Genomic DNA, 27,238 nt, shown 5'->3' on the forward strand with positions numbered 1-27,238 from the left:
CTAGGCATAGGCGAACTAGGCGGTCGCCTAGGGCCTCAACCACTGAGGGGGCCTCGTCACAGGGAGAAGATTTTTTTTTTCATGTATCCCTTACATGGGCTACTGGCCACATGTGGCCCCCACCTAGCTTCTTAATTTTGATCTCAAAGTGCACCAGATTGAAGCATTTTCATGGCAAATTTATTGTATAATATGTTGCCTAGGGCCTCAAAAGGCCTAGAACCGGCACTGATGGTCGGGGGGGTAGGACCAAGGGATTTGGGATTTGTTTATAAACATTTTGGTATTTGTTTATAAACATTTGTGATTTGTTTATAAACATTTGTGATTTATTTATAAACATTTTGGGATTTGTTTATAAACATTTGGGATTTGTTTACAAACATTTGGGATTTGTTTATAAACATTTGGGATTTGTAAGTCTCATGGGGGGGGTAGGACCACTACCAGTTTACCTGTAGTAAGTCTCATGGTCGGGGGGGGTAGGACCAAGGGATTTGGGATTTGTTTATAAACATTTTGGTATTTGTTTATAAACATTTGTGATTTGTTTATAAACATTTTGGGCTCTGTATAATATGTTGCCTAGGGCCTCAAAAGGCCTAGAACCGGCACTGCTTCATTGGCCTGTGTTAGTTTGCTCATGCGTGTGGAGAGGGAAAGAATAAGCCACTTTTCCACGTGAAAATGCCCGAAAATGCGCGTGCATGAGGCGCGTGCGCGTGCATTTTGCGCGCACACCCCCTACTGAACGTTCAGCGCCTCCTACTGTAAATACCTCCTACTAGCATATCGAAATCGGCCATAAAAATGCCGTATCGGATCGGTCTCAAAATAATCCTATTAACAGATATTGATGGTACAATAATTCTGTGACCATCAATGGCTTTGTACTCGTTTCCATTGTGGTCCTCTGTATAATATCGGAATCGGACAGAATCAGAATCGGCAGATAACCGGATATCGGTCATGATTTCAACATCGTGCACCCCTAGTAAAGAGTATCGTATGGGTAAAATGGACAAACTTAAAGATGGAGTGCCACGATTTTTCCCCACCCTAAGTATCAGGTATTATTGAGTGGTGCAACCACTCCAAGGAACAGCAATGTCCTTGTTCACCTATATGTGTCGTTAACCCACCTGTACCTATACATGTGGCCATGAGCACCAGTATGACTATGAGTACCAGTAGGGGCGCTGTTGTGCCAGAGAGAGAGTATTAGTGCTGCACTGTTACCTGCTAATGAGAGAGAGAGAGAGAGAAGAAGAGGGGGGTGGGGGGGGGAGAGAGGGAAGTTGCACCACTCAGTTCACACGTGTGTGATTTTTATAATATAAGGAGGAAGAACTTTTTTCCAATAAGTGTACAGTATTTGTTAAAATCATGCTTTTATGTGGACACGCCCACCAGTTCATTAAGTATGCCTGGTTTGACTGGTGGTGATCCACCTGAACTGAAGCCGCACCCACAGCTGTATATGTTTTGTAATAACAATAATAAATTAATAATAATAAATGTAACTAGGCTACTATAAAGTAAAGTTTGACATAGTAAAAGTAGTATGGCTATAACATTCCAAATTCCCATGAACATAGCTAGTAAAATAAAAGTAGGATATCTCAAAATTGCACTGAAGTAGTAAGTAGCCTACGTAGTACAAATGTACTTAGTCACTGTCCTGTGTGTGCTCTGTGCTGTGTGTGCGACGTGCATAGAGTTGGCGACGTGCCGTGCGTGCTTGCATGGGGGCGGGGCGTCACGGCCAGTGTGCGAGCTGTGATTGGCCGACGGCCTGTCGACGCAGGTTGGATATTATAAAAGGCTGCATGGCTGTATGGAACCGTCTGTCTGACTGTCTGTCGGTCTTTCTGTCTGTCTGGCTGGCTGGCTATACACACTTCAATGCTTCTGCTTCTGATTCACTCACTGCAGCTGAGCCGCCAGCCAGAGTAGACAACGACAACCAACCAACACATGTGCGGAAGAAAGGCAGCAGCTAAACACATAATGACACATTGAGAGATCCTAACTGAACTGAGAGAGGAGGACTTTGTTGTTCGTCTATTGAAAGACCGACCGGCAGCAGTGAGTCACCGGCGGGCTATCATCATATCTGTCTGCTCCGAGACTGTACGAGATCTCCGGCTGGGATATACAGATATACCGGGCGGTGAGTAAATATGGCAACTGCATGGTGCGTGTGTGCGCGCGCGCGTGTGTGTGTGTGTGCGCGTGCGTGCGCGCGCGTATATCCTGCTGTGCAATCAATGCACGATTGAGTCGTGTCTTTATGTATTTATTAAATAGCCTAGCCCTAGCTACTAATACTAATAGGCCTACTAGCTATATAAAGATACTAGTATAATGGTTCCATTGCATTGCCGCTATTACAGCCGGTGCTGCATGGTCTACTATATGTGTTATGCTTGTGTTATAGAGTGATGGGCCAGCTAGCATTGTTCTCTGTGTGTGTGTGTGTGTGTGTGTGTGTGTGTGTGTGTGTGTGCCGGTTCCCTTGCAACAGACAGAATGCACTGTACAGTAGAGAGAGAGAGGGAAGCGTAACGTCCAGCTATGGGAGGGGGGCGGGGCGGGACGCTCTGGACTGGTGGGCTGGTTCCGCCCGTTCCTCGTGATTGGACCCACAGGGTCTTGAGTGACGGGCGAACGTCAGCCAACCAAATATAAGAAGTGGGTTAACGTACTAGTGGGTTAGGGTTCAGGGTTATTGCTGCATGTACTTACTGTACCCCCGCTCTCACTCTCTCTCTCTCTCTCTCTCTCTCTCTCTCTCTCTCTCTCTCTCTCTCTCTCTCTCTCTCTCTCTCTCTCACTCTCTGTCTGAACTCCATGTAGCCTACTCATGAAGAGCTACTGTCTGGAATTGTCTGTGTTGAACACTTTATTATAACACTTTGCAAATATTATGGTACAGTATAGTGTACGATTACACAATGGTGCCAAAAGTATACACAGAAAGCCCTGCTGGCATGTTTCTATTTTGGTCCTGCGTTCAATTCACCAAGACATTTTTAAAGACATACAACATTAATGCACAACATTAATGTCTGTCTGTCTGTCTGTCTGTCTGTCTGTCTGTCTGTCTGTCTGTCTGTCTGTCTGTCTGTCTGTCTGTCTGTCTGTCTGTCTGTCTGTCACAATTATGTAATTCTTATTGCTCCGGGCAACAGTGTTTGCCTGAGTACAGAAGTGGGACATTAGTCTTTGCATAGCACATTGCTATATAGACTACAGAGGCCATGCAAAGCTTCAGGAACTGAAGCTATAGTCAGCGGGTCAATCTGGTTATTAACCCTGTCAATCCTGTTAGCCTGCCAGGAGCTTGTGTTACAGTAGCCTACTTACAGTATATCATGGACTTCCTTGGCAGCTGTGTTCATTTTGCAGACTAAAACAAACAAAAAACAAAAGCTATGATGAGTAAAACTAAATTTATATATTGACAATTTCGTAGACAAATAAAAACTAGACTAAAATGTTAGGGAGGGACTAGTTTTTGTCGACAAAATTAACGGTAAATTTAGTTGACTAAAATCATGATGATATTGTGTCGACTAAACTAGACTAAAACTAAAACAGACGACTAAAATAATATGACTAAAACTAAATAAACGGGGGCGGGGGTGGATGGGTCTTATCATGTTTAATAACAGAACGGGGCGGGGGTGGATGGGTGTGTTATGCTGTTGAACCTGCAGTAGGATCCATGAAATGTAAACAGTCGGATGCAGGAATCAAATACACCTAAAGTAGAAGCAAAGAGTGAGGGTGAGCCTAACCCTAATCCATGGGTTTCCATCGTGGTTCAATGGTAACCGGAAGGCTTGCCTGCATGCCGCCCTAACCAAACCAATGATTTGTCATTCATCAAAACTGTTTCAGCCTTCATTGCAAACTTGCAGCGGTCTGATATGTCCTGTTGCACCTCGCCGCTTGTGTGTGATATGCCCAGTTAAAGCACCATTCTGCATGTTGAAAGGAGTTGCATGGCGAATCATTGGTGTGTGGTTGGGACCTTAAAACACGCGCGCTTCTACTATCTATGTCCAAGAGTTAACTGTCTCCATTTTGCGGATAGGAATTGACTCTTGTCTTGACCCTTGTATAACAGTGAATTGGGCTAAACGTCATTTTTCATTATTGATTATTATTCATTATGTACAGGCAAAGTTTATTTGCATAGAGCTAATTTCAACAAGGCAGTTCATTTCTATACACAAGAAACATAATATACTGACGTTTGAATACATTAAACACAATTAAAATATTTAATCCAACAGGAAAGCATCTGTCATTTTAGAGTTTAGCGTACATTGGCTAGCAGATACAGTATATGTACTATTTACGTCTGCAATGTTGTTTTTTTTCATTTTCTTTTAATTTACGTGCTAGTACAATAAGAAATGACTGATCAGTCATTTATTATTGTACTAGCACTTGTCTTGAATAAAAGGCTTTAACTGTCTTTAGCTGCTCCAGTGTCAATGTCTTCTACACTGTCAAGTACTTGGCAACAAGAAAAACAAGGTTTAAATACACAAGCAAAAATAATCAATCACTGAAACAATACTTAGGTGGTGCTTTAAAAGTGGGTAAAAGGAGGTTGGGGGAAACAAAACGCACCCACGACGATGAAAGCATGGTTATGCACTTATGCAGTTGGAGTCTTCCATTCATTACATTATATAACATTGGCTATTAGTTGCTGGAGTTCAAGTGTTTATATAATCTTGTTATCTATCGCTCTGCAAGATATCTTGTATCTTATCTTAGAACTTGTGAGGTGCTACAGCTAATAGCTTTGATAGTGATAGTAAAAATAGTGAGAGTAATAGCTTCGATACAATAACAGGGGATTTGTGTGGAGATTGAAAGACATACAAAACACAGAACCTGTACTGTATTCATAAATATAATATTGCATGATTCTACATGAACGTATATTATAGACTCTAGACTCTCAGAAAATGATTGATGCGTGCCACATCACCCATTATTTTCTAAATACCAAGTGTATTATAATATAGATCCTTTAGCTTGAACAGACGCGCAGGCTACTTTCTATATGTTATGCAAGGGATAATATATATTGTACGCTGTGCCTAGTTGTTGAGAAATAACGGCCGACAGGATGATTAAACACTGATCCGTAAGCTGAGGTGTTTAATCATCTTGAAGGGGGTTATTTCTAAACAACTACCGGTGCAGAGTATATTATCCCAATTATTGCACGGCTACTTAATAAATAAAGTAACAACAAAACAAAGGAAATTGCTTACGGTAATGCAGGTGTTGCGCCGGGCGGACACGGTCGCCTTGGAAAACAAGGAAGGGTTGATCAAATAGAATAAGTTTTTTTAAATGTTCTCAAAAACCTGAGGTTCGGCCCGGCCAGACTAATTAGCATAGATTTTTGTCCCGGCCTGTCTGCCATGGCCTGTCGGGCCTGTCGGGCCTGCCATGGCCTGTCGGGCCTGTCGGGCACTGCGAGTGCATTGTCATGTATCGAGGGCCTGCAAGCGCAAGCATGCGTCTTCTCTTCACTATTGATCAGCAGTGAAAGTATATCACTTGTGGTCAACTTTCAGCTACCCCTCTCCCCAAAAACACAGTCCAGCCCTCGACTTGTACCAATTTCTTTATTTTGGCCCACTGTGTATTTGAGTTTGACATCCCTGAACTACACGCTACAGAAACAGGAGATAGGAGCTTTGTGTGGAACGGTTGCTTCCCAAGGCTGCTTACAAAAAGCCTGAACATGTATACTTAGTTGCATGGTGGTGTTGCATCATGTCACATACGGAGCAGCACACCGGCACACAAAGTATAAATCAGGCTTTAAGTTATTTACTTACTTTATTACTATCAGCAGATAATATTAGAATGCCAGAATGTTTACGGCACCACAACCAACAAGCACGTATTCATCCCTGCATGCGCCCGTTATGTGTAGTGTAATTCTCTGATGTGTGAGAACACACATAATCCTCCATATGCTGCTGCTGGCTGCTCCTATTGCTGTTACATCATACCGTGTGTGTGTGTGTGTGTGTGTGTGTGTTCGAGAGAGAGAGACAGCTTGAAAGTGTATATTATGTCATAGTAGTATGGTATGCAGTGTGTACGATCTGGGCTGAGTGTATGTCATAACAGTATGCACACACACTGTGTGTGCGTGCGTGTGTTAGAAAGGTTGGAGACGTGTAAATATGGAAAATGTTTTATATACTGTATAATGAACGGAAACCAGCTGGTTGGTTAAACTTTAATTTGTTAGCAATACCAAATATTACTATTAAAGTGCTTTACATAACAAGGTAAAAGTGCAGCAAGATACCATAAATTGATAAAACAATCACAAGATAATGTTAATAAAAACAATAATAACATAGAGATAAGACCAGTGGTGTCATGGCCTTCTTAGTCCAATGGCCCATTACTCCCAAGTACCTTTGCTCAGTGGCCTCGTGGTTAGAATGTCTGCCCTGGGACTGAGAGGTCGGGGTTCAATCCCTGGCCGAGTCATACCAAAGACTCTTCTACATACTAGCACCAGGGGGTGTACAAGGGGTGTACTTGTACATCAAGCCGCCTCACGCTACAGAACCAGGCTCCTGCATGCCCTATGGACCTCATGTCTCTGCAAGGCTTACTTACCATTGGTCCAACGGCGTGAATTATAACCTGATGGGCGGCACAACTTCTGGGCTCCCCCAGAGGTTGTGTCGATTGGCCCGAACACGGGCCAATTGTGTTGCGCGACAAAGCACCACGATGGATTCAAACCCACAACCTTCATGGTGGTGGGCAGGCACTTTTATCACTGCGTCCCCCCGACACCAGCATAACGGGCAGCCCCCAAAACAACTTTAATACTGTCAGTTTTATATATTTTTTATTTGATTTCATCTGGGCCTCATTACTCGCCTGAGTAATGAGTTTTAGGAACAATCATTCAGGAAGGCGCTGTTTTAAGCTGATAGGGGTGTAACGATCTGTCTCCACTTTAGCCACTCCCACATTCCATTCCATCTCTCAGTCCTTGCCACTCACAACAGTGTCATGCCCATTTCCATGCCCATTTCACACCTGTGAACACTTCTCCTCAATCAACCTGCTCCCTATAAATACTGGACACATTACACACACACACACACATACACACACACACGCATCACACACACACACACACACACACACACACACACACACACACACACACACACACACACACACACACACACACACACTGTCAGAACATACCTGGGCAGAAACCTTGTAGCCTATCTCTATATTTTCGTCAATTAATGCCCTACTACTTCATCACACAATAGTTACACGAAGGAAGCAAAAGTCTGTGATCTACAAGCTCACAACATGTTACGATGCGGCACATTGTTAGCTTGTAGTTGGTATTTTTGAAAATGTTTGAAAGTGAATACAAAAGTGGTTCAGAATCAGAAAGACTATAGTCACACCTTAAAACAATACATTAAAAAAGGAAGAAGAATTCATTAATTGACAAATCTGTGGGTTTTCCAAGTTACGATTTTGGACATACAAGGTTTCCACACGACAGGCAGCAATATCTCAAATGTCTTCCAGGGCTTTAAACATTACAGTAAAATCTGTAAATCAGTTGTGAAACCAACAGGAAGCCAGTTGAGAGCAGCTAAGATGGTTGTGATGTGGTCACATTTCATTTTGAAGCAGCTGATTTCTTGGAGACACGATGTTCCTCTTTTGTATTTTTTCTGAGTTGAGAGTTGAGAGTTGTGTGTGTGTGTGTGTGTGTGTGTGTGTGTGTGTGTGTGTGTAATGCAATTAGTAAGCAAACACTGTCAGTGTCAGGTGCTTTGCCCAATAAAACCCTCTGACAACAATGACTCGGCACATCCTTGTCTGTCTGTGTCTCTCCAAATGGCATGATGTCAGTCAACTGAGTACTTTACTTAAGTAAATATTTTATAACTACAATCCCTTCGATTTTCCCTTACCTTTCATCCTTCTAAATATCTCTCCATTCATCCTTTATTCTTTTGTAATTGTAGAACACTGCACAGGTTCTGCTCGCCGTGACCATTTACACACACACACACACACACACACACACACACACACACACACACACACACACACACACACACACACACACACACACACATCGTTTCCATTGATTATATAAACTCAATTTTCCTTACCACTGACTGACTGACAAACAGACAGACATAAGTCAATAACCACTTAGGTACACACAGTATGCTTTTTAAATCGTCATGTAGTCATAACTAGTCATAATGACTTCTTAAACCGTATGATTGGGATTTTCCATTTTGTCTTTATTTTGTATGCAAATATGACACTGTATGATTTTTGTCACCTAATCAATGAAAAAACCAGCAGCGACCAAGCATTTCCTCTGTCGATCACAGTGATCAGTTAAATTGAAAAGGCAGTCCAGTCATGATGACAGACCTTTATGTAGGCCTACTCTACTAGGCCGGCCTACAGTAGGTGGAAAGGGAATTATATCCCCTCATACCTGCTAACCATAGCCAGTGGTGGAAAAGTCTGCAAAAGTAAAATTTACTTGAGTAAAAGCACAGAAGTATTGGTATCAATATGTACTTAAAATACCAAAAGTAGAATGTATGCAGAATGTCCCATGTCAAGTTTCCAAATATATAAAATGTTTACAATTCTTTTGAAAATAGCAGATCTACAATGTGAGCTTGTAGATCTAGTAAATAAAGTTTTCAGATGTAGTGGAGTAAAAGTCTTTGAGGTGTAGTGGTACTAGTAGAAGTAAAAGTACAGAAAATTGGAAATACTCCAGTGAAGTAAGACAATAGCTCAGTTGAGTAAATGTACCGTAGAGCAACGACAATGATAGGTTAGTGATTCAGTTACACATACACACGAGCACAGTCAGACACACACACACACACACACACACACACACACACACACACGCACACATGTATGCAAACCTACACACTCAGAGTGCAGGGCGAGTCAGCTTGAACAAAGTGCCTAGTCATGATGATGGACGCAGAGAAAGAACGACGACAACGGAAGATAAGAAGAGCAATTAGACCACAACATTATACATTTATTTATACAAAAGACACTTTATTGACCCTGAGGATACTATTTCCGTTTGTAAACAGTAGACAACATGAGACAAGACACGCCATAAAAATGAATAAATCAATCAAAGACATGATTTGCTAACACGTACTATGTACACACTAACACCTGCATTTCCCCCACGGGGATCATTAAATGTTTATTTTTGTTATTGCAGTAAGCTACTGTATAACAAGTTCCATGATGTTCCTTTGTAGAGCCCCGACCGGTCTTTGAGTTTGGTCGATATTATCGTCTATTATGTAAAATGCCAATTATGCAGTCCTGATTTGGGGAAGGAAGGAAGGAAGGAACAAACCCTGGCTATTAAGCCTCATTATATCATGGTATCTTTTTAGAACCAATAGTACTTACCGTAAATTGCACTTTTACTCAAGTGAAAAAAATCATACTTGAGTGAAGTGAGGGGCGCTCGGCGCTCGCATCATCATACATCATCATCACATTCTGGCCAATCACTATTGGCGTCCTCATTTTTCTGTCATTCCGACCAATCACAATTGGTGTCTACACTTTTTTGCCCTCACTTTCAATTCCGTGCTCAGCCAATCAAATCAGCGCTATTATTCACACAACACACAAAGCTGGGTCCCTAAAAAAAAAGTACTTACTTTTTTTTGGTGCTTTGGATAAACATCAGTGTCGTGACAGACAGCAGGGTTTCGCCCCCGATAAGCATCTCTCATCTGTGCCTCAGTCAAAGTGTATTAAACACAGACAATGAGGGAAATGTAGATTATGCGGTTGCACATTACAATGCACTGACTTTGTGTTTTTGTGTGTTCATTTTATTATTCTATAGCACCTTAACTAGTGTCCATACAGGAAGTATAGCCTATAATGCAGTGTACACCTGCTGCTACGCTCACACACCTTCTTATCTCAGGTTGTGTAAATATGTAGATTTTTGACTTGTTTCTTTTTCTTGATCTCATTTCCCCCTTGACCCCCCCTTCTTCTTCCCTTTCTTTTATATGGAAAAACGATACGATGCGAACAATGCACAAAGATGAATTTCACCCACTCTTTTACTTTGTATATCTGTGATGTGACACAGTGACAGTTAAGCTGATTCTGATTTTGAAGTGAGAGAGAGAGAGCGAGTGAGTGAGAGAGAGAGAAGAGGAGCGATTACAATTAGACAAACATAAAATGAAGGGAGATGTAGGTAGAGATTGAAAGAGAGGGGAGGGTAAATACTAGAGGGGAAAGAATGATAAAAGAGTGAAAGAAAAAAAGAATGGAGAAAAAAGGAATGATAATGAGAGAGTTACAGGAAGAATGGATGACTCACTCACTCACTCAGAGGGAGAGGGGGAAAAGAGAGAGAGAGTGAATGAGTTCAGTGGAGGGGGCGAGGGAGGGGAGAGAGAGAGTTGATTACATAACAGCAGCATTTTGTTGGCAGTATGCCCAGACATGCTGACCTACACTGCGTGCGCACACACACACACACACTATTCCATCGTGCGTTCATGGTTACTGGCAGTGGGCCTTGAAGTGTAACACTAATGCATGTCTACCCTGCTGGCCTACTCTATTTTCACACACGCGTGCACGCACACATGCACGCACATAGACACATATACTCATATACACACGCACGCACGCACGCACACACACACACACACACACACACACACACACACACACACACTGGTTGAATGTGTCTACCTTGTCTGTTGTGTCTGTTATTTAACAATAGCATTTGTATTTACAACTTATCTTCATATAATTGTTCCTCACTAATGCTCATTATAAAATGGTACCTTTTTTTCTACTCTGTCTGTGGACACTAGTAAAGAAACCCTCTACCAGTGACATCATCGTTTGACAGATTTACATGTTTTATAATTTTTTTTTGTTAACATGAGAACAATGGCTTCCATTGTAGCATGCTAACTTTCCAGGGTTAGCTTGAATTCCCCATCAATGATGATGTCACTGGTAGACGGGTTTCTGATATGTCCAGAGCACTCCTCTGAGACAGTCGTTCCCAAAGTGGGCCCTTGAGGGAGTTTCAGGGGGTCCCCCAGCTGGTTCCAAATGATAGTTTGGAACCAAATGGACCCTTATGGGTCTGTAACTGTGAGAGTGTACAAATGGACCAATTAACCAATTTTAACATTGATTTTACAATATAAATTGCGTGTCCCAGAGATAGAAATGGCATTAATTGGAGGTCCGTAGACTAATGCTTGTCAAACTGGGGGTCCTTGAAATTAAACGGGTTGAGAATCACTGCTAGAGGCTAGCCGTAAAAATCTTCTCTTATGGGGGTCCCTGGCATATTATTTTCAAATGGGGGTCCGCGGGCTAATTAGTGTCAATTTGGGGTCCTTGACATTAAATAGTTTGGGAACGACTGCTCTGAGTGATTCTACCATATTATATTGAGCATTATTGAGGACCAATTATATGAAGATATATACATTGAAAATGGCTGAAGTCGTCCTTTAATGGAATTACTTGTAAAAAATCAAATTAAAATATAATCTATAAATGTTCCTGATACAATGGTTTACAATATCTAAAATATATGTTTGAAGAGAAGAAAACACATGCACAGAATGAGATGAAATGTATGTTACATGTTTTGGCCATGCACACATACTGCAACCTAATTTCATACATTTTGGTTTTTTTTTTGTTCTTAACCTGCAAATGAAAACTACAAAATCAGGAGTTCAGAGTGCCTTGCTCAAGGGCACACCGTTTCTCGGCAGTCACGAGATAATGAGGCTGAGATCCAAGAAAGTCTGGTTGTCAAGGCAACCATTAGTACACTTGAATAATGAATACACAAACAAATATATCTATAAATGCACCACGTCTCTGTGTGTATGTACTGTACGTGTGTACGTGTACATCTTTAATCCACATAACTCGAGAACCGTTCACCCCACCAACTTCAAATTTGACATACCGGTATGTGTTCCACACCACCACAGGCAGTGCAGTGCCCGGTGTCGAGTCTATCGGATAGCCGCTTGTCCAGAACTAGCACAAAAGTAGGACAGGGCCCAATTTGGCACTGCTCTAGTGTACTTAATCACACTACTACATGCAGAGGCATGTACAAAAACACCACTCACACAAATATATACAAAAATACTATACATCTCAAATATATACGCATACATACACACACACACACACACACACACACACACACACACACACACACACACACACACACACACAGCACTGCACACTAACTGCATATAAATATTTACACAAGTACGACAAACAAATCCAGAACAAAGCATATGTGCTACTGTAGAAGCTACACTTCACATCAAACTCTTTTTATTTCAACATTTTTAACTCTGATCATGTACAAAACATATAATATATCAATATATTTTCTCAGAAATTTCATACAAAAAACATGAGGTTTATTTAGCTCTAGTGGATCAGTTAGACGTTGTGTAGTCTGTAGATGTACAGTGGCCATGTCATGAGGGTCAGTGTGACCTTGGATGACCTTGTCATGACCACTACCGAAGCACTGAGGCCTGGGTTGTTATCACAGCGGAGCAGCTAGCCGCGCGCGTGTGTGTGTGTGTGTGTGTGTGTGTGTGTGTGTGGTTGCCATGGGCGATGCGACCACGCCATTGTTTGGACCATTGCCACGGCAGATGACGACGGTTGTTTCAAAGCAACGCTCTATCACGTGTCTGCCTCTCTCTCTGTCTGTCTGCCTCTCTCTCTCTGTCTGCCTCTCTCTCTCTGTCTGTCTGTCTTTCTTTCTTGTTCTTATCCATCCATTTTCCTTTTATTACTTACATATCTCTCTATCTTCCTCTGTGTGTGTTTGTTTGTGTTGTATATCTACCGCTATTTACAGTATACTTGTGTTGTGCGTGCGTGTATATTACTACGTAAGCGTGTCCGTGCGTGAGTATGTGCGTGTGTGTGTGTGACGTGTGTTTGCCTGAGATCATGTTTCTACTGTATGTAACGATGCTTTGCCGTCCATGCACGTTGTAACTGGCTGCTCTCCTATTGTCAAACTGCACTGGCAGTGTTTATGTCCTTTGTACAAGGTATTCCTGTACTTCTCATTATGTGGACATAAATAAACATTTCAAATGTGTGTGTGTGTGTGTGTGTGTGTGTGTGTGTGTTAATGTGAATGGAAATGTACTAGCTGACCCCTTGTGGGACCAGTCTGGACTGGTCAATTGTTAAATCTGCCACATGTACACGTAGAGTGGTATTATATTACAGTTGTTACTGAAACATGTGTGTGGGTGTGTGTGTGTGTGTGTGTGTGTGCATGCGTGAGTGGTAGGAACAGGTGTGAAACAATTGAATAAAATCTCTCTCTCTGTCTCTCTTCAGTCATAATGGATCTTCATGATAAAGATATCTCCCCCAGAGACATCCTGCCAGTGGTGATAATTGGTGAGAGAAATACACACACACGCACTCACACACACACGCACAAACACACTGTTGGTCACTGGGAGATAATAATCATAATCTTTATTGTCCCGAAGGATATTCGTCTTCACAGTCAGTTCAAAAGACAACAAAAACCAACACATAATCTTAAAATGATCGGCGGGGCAGTTTGTTCAATGCTGCAATGGCTGATCGAGGGACAAAATTCCTACAAAATCAGACCTTTTTCCACTTCAAGGATCTTTGTCCAGATGGCATGAGGTTGAAGATGTGATACAATTTTGAACGAAGGCAGACAGTGATGTGTCTTTGGCCACTGACTGTGGCCAAATCGCTCCATCGCATCACAGAAAGGGAAACTGCGAAATCTGTGTTGAAAACGCAGAAGCAAAGTCAGTGACGTATCACGGCCACAAAGCACATGCATAAACGGCACTTCCGCATACTCTGCTAGACAGGTGTGGGAAGTCCAATAATATGGTAATATTCAATTCAATTACTATAACTAAAACAATAATAACTGAGGGGTAGCTGGCCAGTACAACCACAGTCTTCTGTCAACCACTAAGCAGCTACTGTCAAGCAGTTTGCTCGACGAAGGTTAAAAAATCAGTCGCCTGTAAAAATAGATATACTGTATATCCCTGGCGAGTGTAGGGATGTGATTGTGAACCGGTGACCTTCCGGTCGGTCACACTGACCTGTGACCCCTGACATCCTGTGTCATCATCATGACATGTCTTGTGATTCTTATAAAGTGCAGCTGTGGTATTTTTCCACGTCCTTGAACTGGACTGAACTCAACTCAAAACAGTTCCTTATCAGCTCAGTGACTCCCATGCATGAGTTTGGCATCTCGAAACTGTGAGAAAAGGAACTAAATCACACTGGCAATTTAACTCTTAAGAGCGTACAAATTGAACCGAATGGACCCCTTATGAGACCCTTATCGGTTTCATTTATATACGCTCTAAGAGTTACGGCCAGTAATTGTCCCTTTGATTTATTTCTACAATCTGGGAGTTAAAACCCATTAAGACCTGAGGCCAATTCTGCAACAGTTTTCTGAAAAAACTTGGTGGCCAAACATTTTCGTGTCAAGGACTTTGGCAAAAAGGGTCCCACACACTGTCAGACACTTTTATTAGGCCGACGTTTCGGTCACTTAGACATTCATCAGGACGGACAATTTTTGGCTGACTCTGACTCTTCTTTGTCTTTCAAAGATACCCTTTTCATTATGCTCTATTGCCCTACGCACCTGTCACCAGCCTTTTTGAGGTGTGCATCGGCCTTTTGCTATAAAGGACTTTGGCGAGATATGGCCAAGGCTTTTCCGGGGGTCCCCAGCCAAAAAACATTTGCAGTATGCATCATGCTTTTCTAGTAGCATTTTTCATCATAATTCATATTGCACTATGCATCATGCTTTTCTAGTAGGATGCTTCATCATCATTCGTATTGCACTATGCATTTTGCTTTTCTGTTTCATCATAATTCGTATTGCATTATGCTTTTCTATATTTCATCATAATTCATATTGCACTATGCATCATGCTTTTCTAGTAGGATGCTTCATCATCATTCGTATTGCACTATGCATTATGCTTTTCTTCTGTCTTTCCTCCTTGTTACGGGGAACGGCCGAAAAGCTGCCGTTGCTCCATGCCACATGGTCATCAGTCACACTGGGTGTTTATTGGCCCAGTGAGCTGATGTCGTAACAAAGAGCTTGTTGAAATGGACTCTGAACAATAGAAATGTTCCACAGCAGCACGATCAGCTCAGCTCAGCTCAGCCCACATGAGAACAGCTTACCTCTGGTCTGATCTGCCACGGAATGGAACACTTTGTTCCGTCTCCATTCTAGTCCTTGGGGTGTGGCCACAGAAAACTTTAATTATTTATTTTCTGAGCTATGCCAGGACCTTTTATGTCATGCAATTCTATGGTAAAGAGACATGCAAGACCTGCACGTCACTGTCAGGTGAAAACCTCATAACATTATGTCCAAAACTGTTACTTTTCAGGATTCTAATTATTAAAAGCAGCAGATCTGCTACTTTTGATGCTTTTGTGTGACGCCGTAGGATGATCAACTGGGCGTTAATTTACCAAAATGTTAGAATATGGAAATAAGAGGTTTCTTCCCAAGAGCAACTACATATTATTATATTTGTATCGAACCTGCAAAAAGACCCGGCCGTAACTAGCTCCGCCAAGGGAGCTAGCTCTCTGAGCGTGGGACCTGCCTGTCTGCCGAGCTGTAGCCCAGGGTTCGATTCCAGCTCGGTGCGCGAAATGTCACAATATTGATAGGTTTGAACAATGCTGGCATCAATAAACGCTCTGTGCGAGTGCTCTGTACATGATATGGCATCAATAAACACTCTGTGCGAGTGCTCTGTACATGATATGGCATCAATAAACGCTCTGTGCGAGTGCTCTGTACATGATATGGCATCAATAAACACTCTGTGCGAGTGCTCTGTACATGATATGCCAATCACTCCTCCGCTCAGAGAATGGTTTATGTTCTATATTCTGTTCTCTTCTTCTAACCCATTCTGTGTGTGTGTGTGTGTGTGTGTGTGTGTGTGTGTGTGTGTGTGTGTGTGTGTGTGTGTGTGTGTGTGTGTGTGTGTGTGTGTGTGTGTGTGTGTGTGTGTGTGTGTGTGTGTGTGTGTGTGTGTGTGTGTGTGTGTGTGTGTGTGTGTCCAGGTAACGGCCCGTCGGGTATCTGCTTGTCGTACCTGCTGTCTGGCCACACCCCCTACCTGTGTCCTGACTCCTCCCACCCCAACATCCTGCTCAACAGCAAGCTGGGAGAGCAGCCACACCTGTCCCTGTTGGAGCAGGTATGGCCCTCTGCCTCACTCACACCTGTCCCTGTTGGAGCAGGTATGGCCCTCTGCCTCACTCACACCTGTCCCTATTGGAGCAGGTATGGCCCTCTGCCTCACTCACACCTGTCCCTATTGGAGCAGGTATGGCCCACTGCCTCACTCACACCTGTCCCCGTTGGAGCAGGTATGGCCCACTGCCTCACTCACACCTGTCCCTGTTGGAGCAGGTATGGCCCACTGCCTCACTCACACCTGTCCCTGTTGGAGCAGGTATGGCCCACTGCCTCACTCACACCTGTCCCTGTTGGAGCAGGTATGGCCCTCTGCCTCACTCACACCTGTCCCTGTTGGAGCAGGTATGGCCCTCTGCCTCACTCACACCTGTCCCTGTTGGAGCAGGTATGGCCCACTGCCTCACTCACACCTGTCCCTGTTGGAGCAGGTATGGGTCACTGCCTCACTCACACCTGTCCCTGTTGGAGCAGGTATGGCCCTCTGCCTCACTCACACCTGTCCCTGTTGGAGCAGGTATGGCCCTCTGCCTCACTCACACCTGTCCCTATTGGAGCAGGTATGGCCCTCTGCCTCACTCACACCTGTCCCTGTTGGAGCAGGTATGGCCCACTGCCTCACTCACACCTGTCCCTGTTGGAGCAGGTATGTTCCTCTGCCTCACTCACACCTGTCCCTGTTGGAGCAGGTATGGCCCTCTGCCTCACTCACACCTGTCCCTGTTGGAGCAGGTATGGCCCACTGCCTCACTCACACCTGTCCCTGTTGGAGCAGGTATGGCTCACTGCCTCACTCACACCTGTCCCTGTTGGAGCAGGTATGGCCCACTGCCTCACTCACACTTGTCCCTGTTGGAGCAGGTATGGCCCACTGCCTCACTCACACCTGTCCCTGTTGGAGCAGGTATGGCCCACTGCCTCACTCACACCTGTCCCTGTTAGAGCAGGTATGGCCCACTGCCTCACTCACACCTGTCCCTGTTGGAGCAATGGCTGAATGTAATCTCTCACAATCTATATAAAGTGCCTTGGATAAAGGCTCTATATACCGTAAATGCACAATTTACTGTAACATGGACGCCTTCCACACTTTAAAGCCTCTGTAACACGTTTTCAATGAACCGGCATTCACTTTTTCTGTTTTTCCATAAAATATGATGATCATATCACGACGTCACACGACACATCTAAAGTAGCAGATCCGCTTGTAGAGCTTGTAGATCTGCTGCATTTGATGCATTTGAACTTGAATCCTGAACAGAGACGAAATGAGAACGCATCTGAAACGGACATTCTGTTGCTGAAATAAAGAGGTGGAGAATAGCCTAATGCATCTGCAATGGCACTCTTGACCGTCTCCCTTTTCCATCTGTCTCATTAGGATCTGGAGTACCTGTGCGAGGGATTGGAGGGCCGCTCGTCCAATCCCGTGGCGGTGCTTTTCGATTCGCTGCTGCTCCCCGACAGCGACTTCGGGAGTGACCACGCCTCCACGCTGCAGTGGCGCTACGAGCCGGAGCGGGCCGTCCCACACCTGGTGCTGGGGAAGGGACCCCCTGGTGGAGCCTGGCATGTAGGTGCACTTATTCACCACTTTAAAGGGAATCAACTTTATTGTCCCATCACAGGTGTAAAACAGTGGGTAAAATGGGGGGGGGGGGGGGGGGGGGAGATATATCAATCTATGTACCGTATTTCTTTATTTCTTTTTTATACTTTATTTATTCATGTGGACACTACAGTGATGCAGTCATGTCTACAACAGAGACACCACAAAATACACAATTTTGTTTTGACAATGACAAAACAAAATAAGATAATTTGTGACGACAATGACAGTTGAAGTCATTGATTGCATGCCTTGGTTGTGTGTTTGTGTGTTTTTTTTTAATCTTAACTAAAGTATTTTTAACACGCAACAATCAAAACACGGAAATGTGACGTCCACGCATGTGTGCGTGCACGCACTCATACATCATGCATAAGTCAGAGCCCCAGTTGGGCCACAACAGTCCATGAAGTCTGACTGGACACCTTTGTTTTTAGATTCAATGTTTATCTCAAATATGTAAATATTCAACTTATACAAAAAAACAAAAACAATATTAGGTTCATGGACAGGACAGTCTGTCCTTATTTTCTGGCCAGACAATTTGACTGCATGGATTTGCATTGCAAAGGCTACGCCAGGCTAGTCTGTCCTTCCCAATGCCATCGAGTTTGATTAACCCAGTAAAAGCTGGTCTGCGTCATTTTAGATTTTAGCTGTTTTAACCACTCAACTCAACCACATTATTTTATACTTTGGCTATTGCCGTGCTATGAGCTTCCTCCTTCTCCTCCTTTGAATATTATGTATTTTGAACTAAAATCTTTGCTTCTGGAGGGCCCTGAAACTGAATATTTTGAGAATGAGGATCCGCGGCCTTGATATGAAAACGTTTGAGCACCACTGATGTATACACTTTTCAGAAAACTGTTTTAGACAACTCTTTCAGAAAGTTATGTGCATTGTACTGGGTGTGAGTGATGCTTACCGCCCCCTAGCGGCTGCCCACGACTTGTCACTATCAATACAACCAACATACAGGGAAGGATTTCTCCCTATTTCTAATGGTGTGTTTGTGTGTGTGTGTGTGTGTGTGTGTGTGTGTGTGTGTGTGTGTGTGTGTGTGTGTGTGTGTGTGTGTGTGTGTGTGTGTGTGTGTGTGTGTGTGTGTGTGTGTGTGTGTGTGTGTGTGTGTGTGTGTGTGTGTGTGTGTGTGTGTGTGTGTGTGTGTGTGTGTGTGTGTGTGTGTGTGTGTTTAGGCTATGGAGGGTTCCATGTTAACTCTGAGCTTGGCCAACTGGATGGAGCTACCTGGACTGAAACTGAAAGAGTGGATGAGAGAGAAACGCAGGTATACACACAGACACACACACACACACACACACGCCCTCTGCTATTTGCATAGCGATCATTTTGGTATGAAATCGATTTCACGTGCACACTCACCGACTTTGTTACATGAACAAAAGTAAAAAATAAATGAATCTCCCTCCAGGAACGTGCGTAATGACCGCGCCACCCCGGCAGAGATTGCTTCATACTACCAGCACTACGTTTCCCAGATGTCCCTGGGGCAGAGCTTTGCTTGTGGAACCACCGTCACCTCTGTCACCAGGCAGCCAGGCGATCCGGAAGGATCGCCGCCCTGCTGGAGGGTGACGGGACTGCAGCGCAGAGAGGGAGAGGCACTGGGAGGTAAAGGATCACACACACACACATTTGAATTATTTTATTTGGATGTGCACAAGAGGCGCAATACAATAGACCCAAACACTGATCAGAATTAGGTTACATTATATGGTCCAACCAGATATAACTGCTGCACATGCTTAACACACAGAGGGGGGAAAAGATAGCACATTGATGACATACTGATACTATTACTTGACACTACTAGACAGGATGTTATTTTTTATTTATTTTTGTAAGCCACTTACAATTACGGATAAATAAACAACACCTTCTCCAGATAGACAGACTGCCCATAGTATCTGAGACAGAACAGTATTTTGCCAACTTTTTTGCATTTGTCTTTTGCAATGCACCCAATTGCAGACCCCTGAGCACAAGTCTATGGACATGGCCCAGACCAAATACAAGGACAATAAGTTGACAATTATATCCCAAGGCCATAATACGTTCCACCAAAAGCAAATATTTCATAAGTTTGGATGTAAAACAAGTTTTACCTATTTCAAATCCTACAGTATCTAATCCAGCAGTTTTCCTGTCAAGGACCCCCAAATTGATATATATATTTGGCCGCGGATCCCCATCTGGAAATATGTTGTTCCAGGGACCCCCAGAAGCAAAGATTTCAGTAAACAAATTCTCAAAGTTCAAGATTTTAGAAATATATATATTTTTAGTAGCCAACGTATAAAAGGTTAAAACTTTAAAAGAATGTGACGTAGTATTAATTACTTTCGCTGGGGACCCGCTGGAACATCTGGTTCCTCTGGGTCCCCGGACCCCCACGTTGAAAAGCCATGACCTTAATCTTCCCCTCTCTTCTCTCTCCTCCAATCAGAGCAAGGCAGTGAGGAGGGGGCGGTGCCCTTCACGGTGTTCGCCCACAACGTGGTGCTGGCCACGGGCACCCACGACGTGCCCGCCCGCCTGGGCGTGGAGGGCGAGTCTCTGCCCTACGTGTGCCACTCCTTCTGGGAGCTGGAGGCGGCCATCTCGGGCGGGCAGCTTCACGGCTCCTCCGAGCCGGTGCTGGTGGTGGGGGCGGGGCTTACCGCGGCCGACGCCGTCCTGGCCACCCGCCACCTGACCACGCCAGTCTACCACGCCTTCCGGCGCTCGGTCGCCGACCCCGCCCTCATCTTCAACCAGCTGCCCAAGCTGCTCTACCCCGAGTACCACAAGGTGAGACACGCTGTGTTACGCTGTCGCTGCTGGCGTCGGGGAGAAACCTCTTATGTCCATAGAGGAAAATGAACACCCTACTTCAGCGGTCCTCAAACTATTTTAGCTGTGCACCCCTGTTACCTCCTGACCTAGCTGACGCACCCCCAAGTCTCGTAAAAAAAATGATAATTTTGAGATATGCAGCTGCTGTATACTCCCGTAGCTGCTCTATACATCTCCTTACAACAGTGTTTTACCAGATTTTTACGTTTGTGCAAAATAACACCATAAAACAGCAATTACCGTTTTTATGTTACGCACCCCCTAGAGGGCGTTCGCGCACCACAAGGGGTGCACAGTGCACACACCACAATTTGGAAACCCCTGCCCTACTTGGTCATATTACAGCGTTACAATAACTGTTAAATGTTTGCTGGAGAGACAGGGAGACCCATGTTACTGAACACACCTTTAAAGCTTCCAACCTATCAAAGTTTCATCCCAGTAAATGTATGTAGTTACTTTCCACCACTAAAGCGAGCCCATATGAACACCTCTGCCTCAACAGGTCCACCAGATGATGACCCAGCAGCAGCACCAGACGCTGCCCCTCCAACCAGAGAGCCACGCGCACAACATCAACGACAACAACTCCGCCCCTTCCTCCTCCTCCTCCTCCTCCTCCTCATCTGGGTCCTCGTATGCAGGCTACCTCAGCTTCCCGCGGCACCGCGTGGTGGCCTTCCGGCCCGATCATAAGTGTGTGCTGGAGTCCCTGGAGACGCGGGCCCGCAGCGTGGTGCAGGTGTCCAAGGCGCTGGTTCTCATCGGCTCGCGCCCGGACCTGGCCTTCCTGCCGGACCACGGCAGGCCGCTGGGCTCGGACCCCGGCGAGCCAATCACTTGCCGCCGCAACCCCGTAGAGGTGGACCCCTGGACCTACGAGGTACAATTTGAACTTTTTTATTTGTTTTTTATGGATAACACTTAACCCAGTAAAGGAGTTATGAGACATTATGAGAAAAACTAATTCAAGCAATCAAAATAAGCGTCTTACCGTCAAACCCTCCGCGCATGCTCGACTAAGGAGGTTAGAATAACGCACTCCAAGCTTTTGATTATCAACGATGTCAAGGCAACTGGCCGATAGTCATAAAGGACTTTGGGATTAGAAATTGTCGGCACTGGAACTATAAACAAGGTCTTCCACGGTCGCTTTTGGAATATAGTGCGTATCTACAGATAACTGGAACATGTGTCTACTCTCAATCAGTACAGGGCTGGGTTCCCTACACAGTACATAACCCATCGGGACCCGGTGCTTTGCGTGGGTTAATTCCTAGTTTGTTTGTTTTTCTAGGTGGTGTCGGCGGACGGGCCGGGCCTGTACGCCATGGGCCCGCTGGTCGGGGAGAACTTTGTGCGCTTCCTGAAAGGCGGAGCGCTGGCGATCGCTAGCGACCTCGCCAAGAAGCGGCGGAGTGAGAGCGAGCAGGGGAGCGGCGCTCTGCTGCGAGAGGACAACAGATGGGCGAGCGGGATAGACGGACAGGCTGACAGACAGACGGAGGTCTGCGTCTCGGACTCGTAGCTGCATGCCGACCCCGCTCTCGGCTACAGACACTACTCGTGATGTTCCGATCTTAGCTTGTTGGATCTAGATACCAAATCCACACAGAGGCAGTGGAATGAATGACTGGGCTCTATTGTACAGAATGTATGACAAAGCACTTCTGGCCTCGACTGAACTCGGGAGCGGGTTTTTTAATCGGTTCCACCATTCACTTGGTCAAGCAACAAGGCTCTGCTTTATTGACATCTGTTAGTCTATAGAGGAGTTCATATCAGTCCGATTCAACTCGGCAGACAAGGACTTCTGTGTCGCAAGGAGAGAGAGAGAGAGAGAGAGAGAGAGACAGACTGTGGATGGAAAGATCGAAAATTGCAAATCCTATAGACCCATGGCAACCATCAGCACAGTTGTCAGTGTGTGTGGGTTTGTGGGCAAGCATTGTGTTCTTTGTCACTACTCTAGCCCCACCTACTGGTTTGAAAACACATTATCAAAGTACATTAGCATACAGTAAAAACATGGGTGCAAGAAAATAGAGGGGAAAGATGAGTGACAGAGAGAGAAAGACAGAGATGGGGAGAGAGAGAGAGAGACGCAGCACTAACAACACGTGCACAGCAACAAACTGAGTCCCCAGTGCCACAAGGACTCACTCTTTTGGTTCCTCATCCAAACACAGAGCCTTTGACCCACTAACGGCTCAATTGTCAGAAACACAACAACGTGACCAAACGGACATATAACCAAACCACATGTCACACTCACCAGCGCTCGTTTGCATTCCCCACCATGCGCGCTACACGTGCACTTATAACAAGCCCTTAAGAGATTATTATTATTATTATTATTATTATTATTATTAATATTTGTATTTTTTTAAGTCTAATGTAAATGTTAAAGATGATTTATTTTTTCCACCTGTCATACAGTTGCCACTTGCCATCACTGGTTTTTCAATATTTCTTATTTGTTTGTTTTAATATGTTTTCTTTTGTAGTGTTTCATAATGCAGCTCGATATATATACATCTTTGCAATGTTTTTCTACATATCACGTGTCACTCTACATCAGTGGTTCTCAACCTGTGGCTCGGGACCCCCATGGGGCACTGAAAAGGTTGAGAACCACTGGTCTACATAACAGTGGTGGAAGAAGTACCTTTCACTCAATTAGAAATATGGTGTTCAGAATTTCACTTGAGTAAAAGCACAAAGGTATTGGCATCGATAATAATTAAGATACCAAAAGTAAAAGTACTCATGCAGAATGTCCCATTTCACTTGGGGGCTTGATTGCTTAATGTGGGCTATATATTGTAATATAATGAAAATCTACAAAGTAACTTGGAACTAAAGTTTTCAAAAGATTTTACTTTAGTAAAAGAAAATCAACATAATTAGTGGAAGTATTGAAAAATGGAAATACTCAAGTACAATTTTGAGGTACTAGTACAGTACAGTACAGTACAGTAATTACAGTACAGTTTGAATGAATGTACTTTGGTACTTTTGACCACTGTTAACAACATGACAGACCTACCTGAAAATGAATGTTTTAACACATCAATCTGCTCCCTGTTTTGGGCATTATCATTCTAAAATAATATCCTTGTTGGCCAACATGCTTAATTTATAATTAGCAGATCTACCTGAAGATCTGGCTGTCGTACGACAAACTATAAATTATTATACAGTAGTTCTAAATTAACCACTAAAACCCTAAATATGGTTGACCGGAGTCCCTCAAGGCTCTACGCTAGTGTGTCTTTTATGTTTTCTGTTATTGTATTGTGGCGAAATCTTCAGCTGAAAATAGCTATTTTCTGCAAAAGCTTTGTGCAAAAGGTTTACGTGGTTCTGGTTCATTGTTTGAAGGAAGCACAGGAAAAAAAAAGACATGTCAACCATTCCTTATACTTGAACGACTGCCATTGCACTGATCATATTGATTCTAGATTCATATTGTGCACTCACAGAATATACATTCTGATTGAACAAATATCAACAGGCATTTGACACGATGTATACGTCATAATAACAGAATTATATGTAAATAATTAATTGATGGATAAATTATACTGTACGTGTTAATGACAGCAACCCACAGCCATTGAATGGTTTTAAAGGAGGGAGCGTAATTGTTGTTTGTTTGTACATACTATGAAATTGAAGGTCATAAATTGGCTACTCTTTCCTGATTAGATGAAATTGTTGACCCACCTGCGGGCTGCGGGACATACATCTGTTTATTAAAGAGCTGGAGAGACGGGAGACCCGTGAACAAACACTCTATAGCAATATCTCAGAATATAGAGCTTGAATATTTTAATTAAAAAATACAAATAAATCAATTACAGCTCCTTTAGTTGCAGGTTATTTGTGTAAATTGCAACTATTTGAGACTTGCAACAATACTAACTTATTTTTTATAAATGAAATCTTCAACCTGAAATTTGTGGAGAAAAAAAAGCAACAGTAAAAATGAAAGGATAAGAAAAGAGAGTGATAATTGTTTAGAAATGGACTGCAGTAAACTGGATTTTTATACCTTTGTGTATTTATGAGTATATAGAATTTGATTTCATGTAGGCTACACGTATACAAGAAATGGTATATTAATTTCCCACACCTGCATCTCCAGTGCAGCTTTATTGGTTGTAACCAAGCTAATGTTTAATTTACATATGTTTATTTTATATTATTAGTGTGTGCTGTGTAATGTGTATACACCAACTGATAGATTCACTGATAAAACCATGCATCTGCTAAAGGTGAACTTCACACTGCCCTTAGTGAACTACAGTAATTGTGAGGCATGCTTGCCTCACAATTGCCTCATGTAATTCATAGCAGCAGTGCCTTAAAATACTCTTGTCAAAATAATATGGAACATGTTAACTAGCCTTCATACACACAGCAGCATGGTGACTTTTTTTTTGGGTAGAGCATGTAATTAACATCCAGTAAGTAAGTAACTAAGTAAGTACAATTTATTTGTGCTAACCAGTGATAAGTCAGTGTCAAGCATTGAAGAACATGGGGACACTGACGTCCTTGCTTTGTTTCGCCACAAGAGGGCAGCCTTGTAACTGAAAACTGAAGGGCAGATTGAGCAATAAGCATAACTAAACTATAAACTTAATTCATAGCATAACATTAACATATAGCCAATTCTGTAGAATGACAAAAAAGTGATTAGTTATTGTGGGCAAGCGTCGCTGTAGTGTGAATTAAGTTTTAGTAACATGATCAGTCGTAGCTGTTGAGAATAAATGGCAGCTTTACTGTGGCGTTGACAGAAAACTAGTGCAGTGGTTCCCAAACAGTGGGTCGGAACCCCTTATGTGAGCCGCGGACCAACTGTTATGGGTCACAACAAAGTAAATGCCCGTCTGTTTTTTGTTTCCTACATAGATTTTAATTAGGCTATTATTATTTCAATATATATATTTTTTAAATCCACTAAAACTCAAACATTTAAGTTAAAAACTAATTCAAACGTTTTCCCAAATAATTCCATTATAAAACTAAATGGAAAAGAAAGCAAAAGAAAGAAGTCAAATTTGTGAGCATGTAGATCTGCTATTTTCACTAGTTTGGGTCCCGCGGGGAGATATCACATTTATCTTTTGGGTCTCGAGCTAAAAGGTGTGGGAACCAGTGCTCTAGTGAAACAAGCCCAGAATAAGAAGTCATGAAACAATGCACACAACGCCATGATGTCAATATCGTTGATGTCAAGTGGAAAAACCTTGTATGTCCAAAACGTTACATTTTCAGGAAATGGGCCTTAAACAAAGGAACCTGTGTTCCAATAATGGATCCAATGCAGTTATTTAGTCACAAGCTTTTGTTAATACTTTTCATTTGATCAACTTACTGGATACTTTGGATTCATTCTATGCACTCAATTGTTAACCATCTTAATGTACAAGTATACACAATTAGAGAAAGTTAAAGAATGTAGAAGAATTGTTATTTTAATCAACGTTTGCCTTTTATCTCTTCTCTTCTTCAAAGTCTTATCCAACAACAACAACAAATTATATTATTTTTCTTTTCATCTTTTTTTATTTTTTTATTTTTTACCTAGACACAAGGACAACACTATAGACAGACTTACATAAAAGACAATGTGTACATCCATAATTTATTAACGTAATCATACACACATAAGACACAAAATATATACAAACTAAATCAATGAAACAATGAAAAAAACAACAATAAAGTAAAATATATTTTCCAAGTGGTACAAGCTTGTGAAATGGGGGAACAGTGTGACCTGTGCCCCCTGTGTATGTGTGTGCAAGTGAGGGTGGGTAAAGGGTCAGGGTAAAGATCATGAAGCGGTCAGAATCAACTGCTCTCCTCGATATAGTTCAAAAGAGGGGTCCATACCTCCAAGAACGTTTTGGGTCTGAGAGGCTAAATCTCATCAAATGTTGGTCTGTGAATGCTGAATAAATAATGGACCTTGATATGAAACGAGGTTGAAATCCACTGCGAGGAAGGGCATTCATTTACTAAATAGAACATAAAACGTTGAAAAATGGAGATGCAAGGTTTCTGCCCGACGACAACGATAAACAGCAACATGTTTTGTGGTGTAAATATCACCTTTAATCTTTACATTGTGTAAATATCACCTTTAATCTTTACAGTGTGAAGATTGTATGTTGACCTCTGACGATTCAACTGTTTATGAACATGATTATGTTATGTAGAGTCAAATCTATTTTCTCCATGCAGTACCAATGAAATCCTGATTTTATATATACCATGGGCTGTGTATAATAAAGATACATGAGTTTCAAAAA

The 27,238-nt window shown here is 43.0% G+C and overlaps 1 protein-coding gene across 2 annotated transcripts; it reads left to right on the forward strand.

Annotated features, from left to right (window-relative positions):
• Window positions 1–1,863: 1,863 nt before the first annotated feature.
• osgn1 (oxidative stress induced growth inhibitor 1) lies at window positions 1,864–27,238 on the forward strand. 2 transcript variants are annotated; one of them, XR_013965684.1, is made up of 10 exons: window positions 1,864–2,173; window positions 13,522–13,584; window positions 16,306–16,442; window positions 17,823–18,014; window positions 19,250–19,341; window positions 19,486–19,685; window positions 20,521–20,864; window positions 21,415–21,792; window positions 22,207–22,768; window positions 23,004–27,238. XR_013965684.1 is itself a non-coding variant. In XM_080787921.1 (9 exons), exons 2-9 carry the CDS (start codon window positions 13,527–13,529, stop codon window positions 22,435–22,437), a joined length of 1,632 nt encoding a protein of 543 aa, XP_080644047.1. In that variant the 5' UTR covers window positions 1,864–2,173; window positions 13,522–13,526; the 3' UTR covers window positions 22,438–27,238. The 2 variants fall into 2 exon arrangements, 1 of the variants encoding a protein (XP_080644047.1); XM_080787921.1 differs by having other exon boundaries at window positions 22,207–27,238.

This window comes from Protomyctophum bolini (genome assembly GCF_963924005.1).
Source record: "Protomyctophum bolini genome assembly, chromosome: 2".
NCBI classification, from domain to species: domain Eukaryota; kingdom Metazoa; phylum Chordata; class Actinopteri; order Myctophiformes; family Myctophidae; genus Protomyctophum; species Protomyctophum bolini.

Bases quoted from the DNA above. Each gene is read 5' to 3' on its own strand.
- osgn1 (XM_080787921.1), top strand. From the start codon at position 13,527: ATGGATCTTCATGATAAAGATATCTCCCCCAGAGACATCCTGCCAGTG. The intron at 18,015-19,249 runs GTAGGTGCACTT...GTGTGTGTTTAG, and splicing joins CCCCTGGTGGAGCCTGGCAT to GCTATGGAGGGTTCCATGTT. The intron at 20,865-21,414 runs GTGAGACACGCT...CTGCCTCAACAG, and splicing joins TCTACCCCGAGTACCACAAG to GTCCACCAGATGATGACCCA.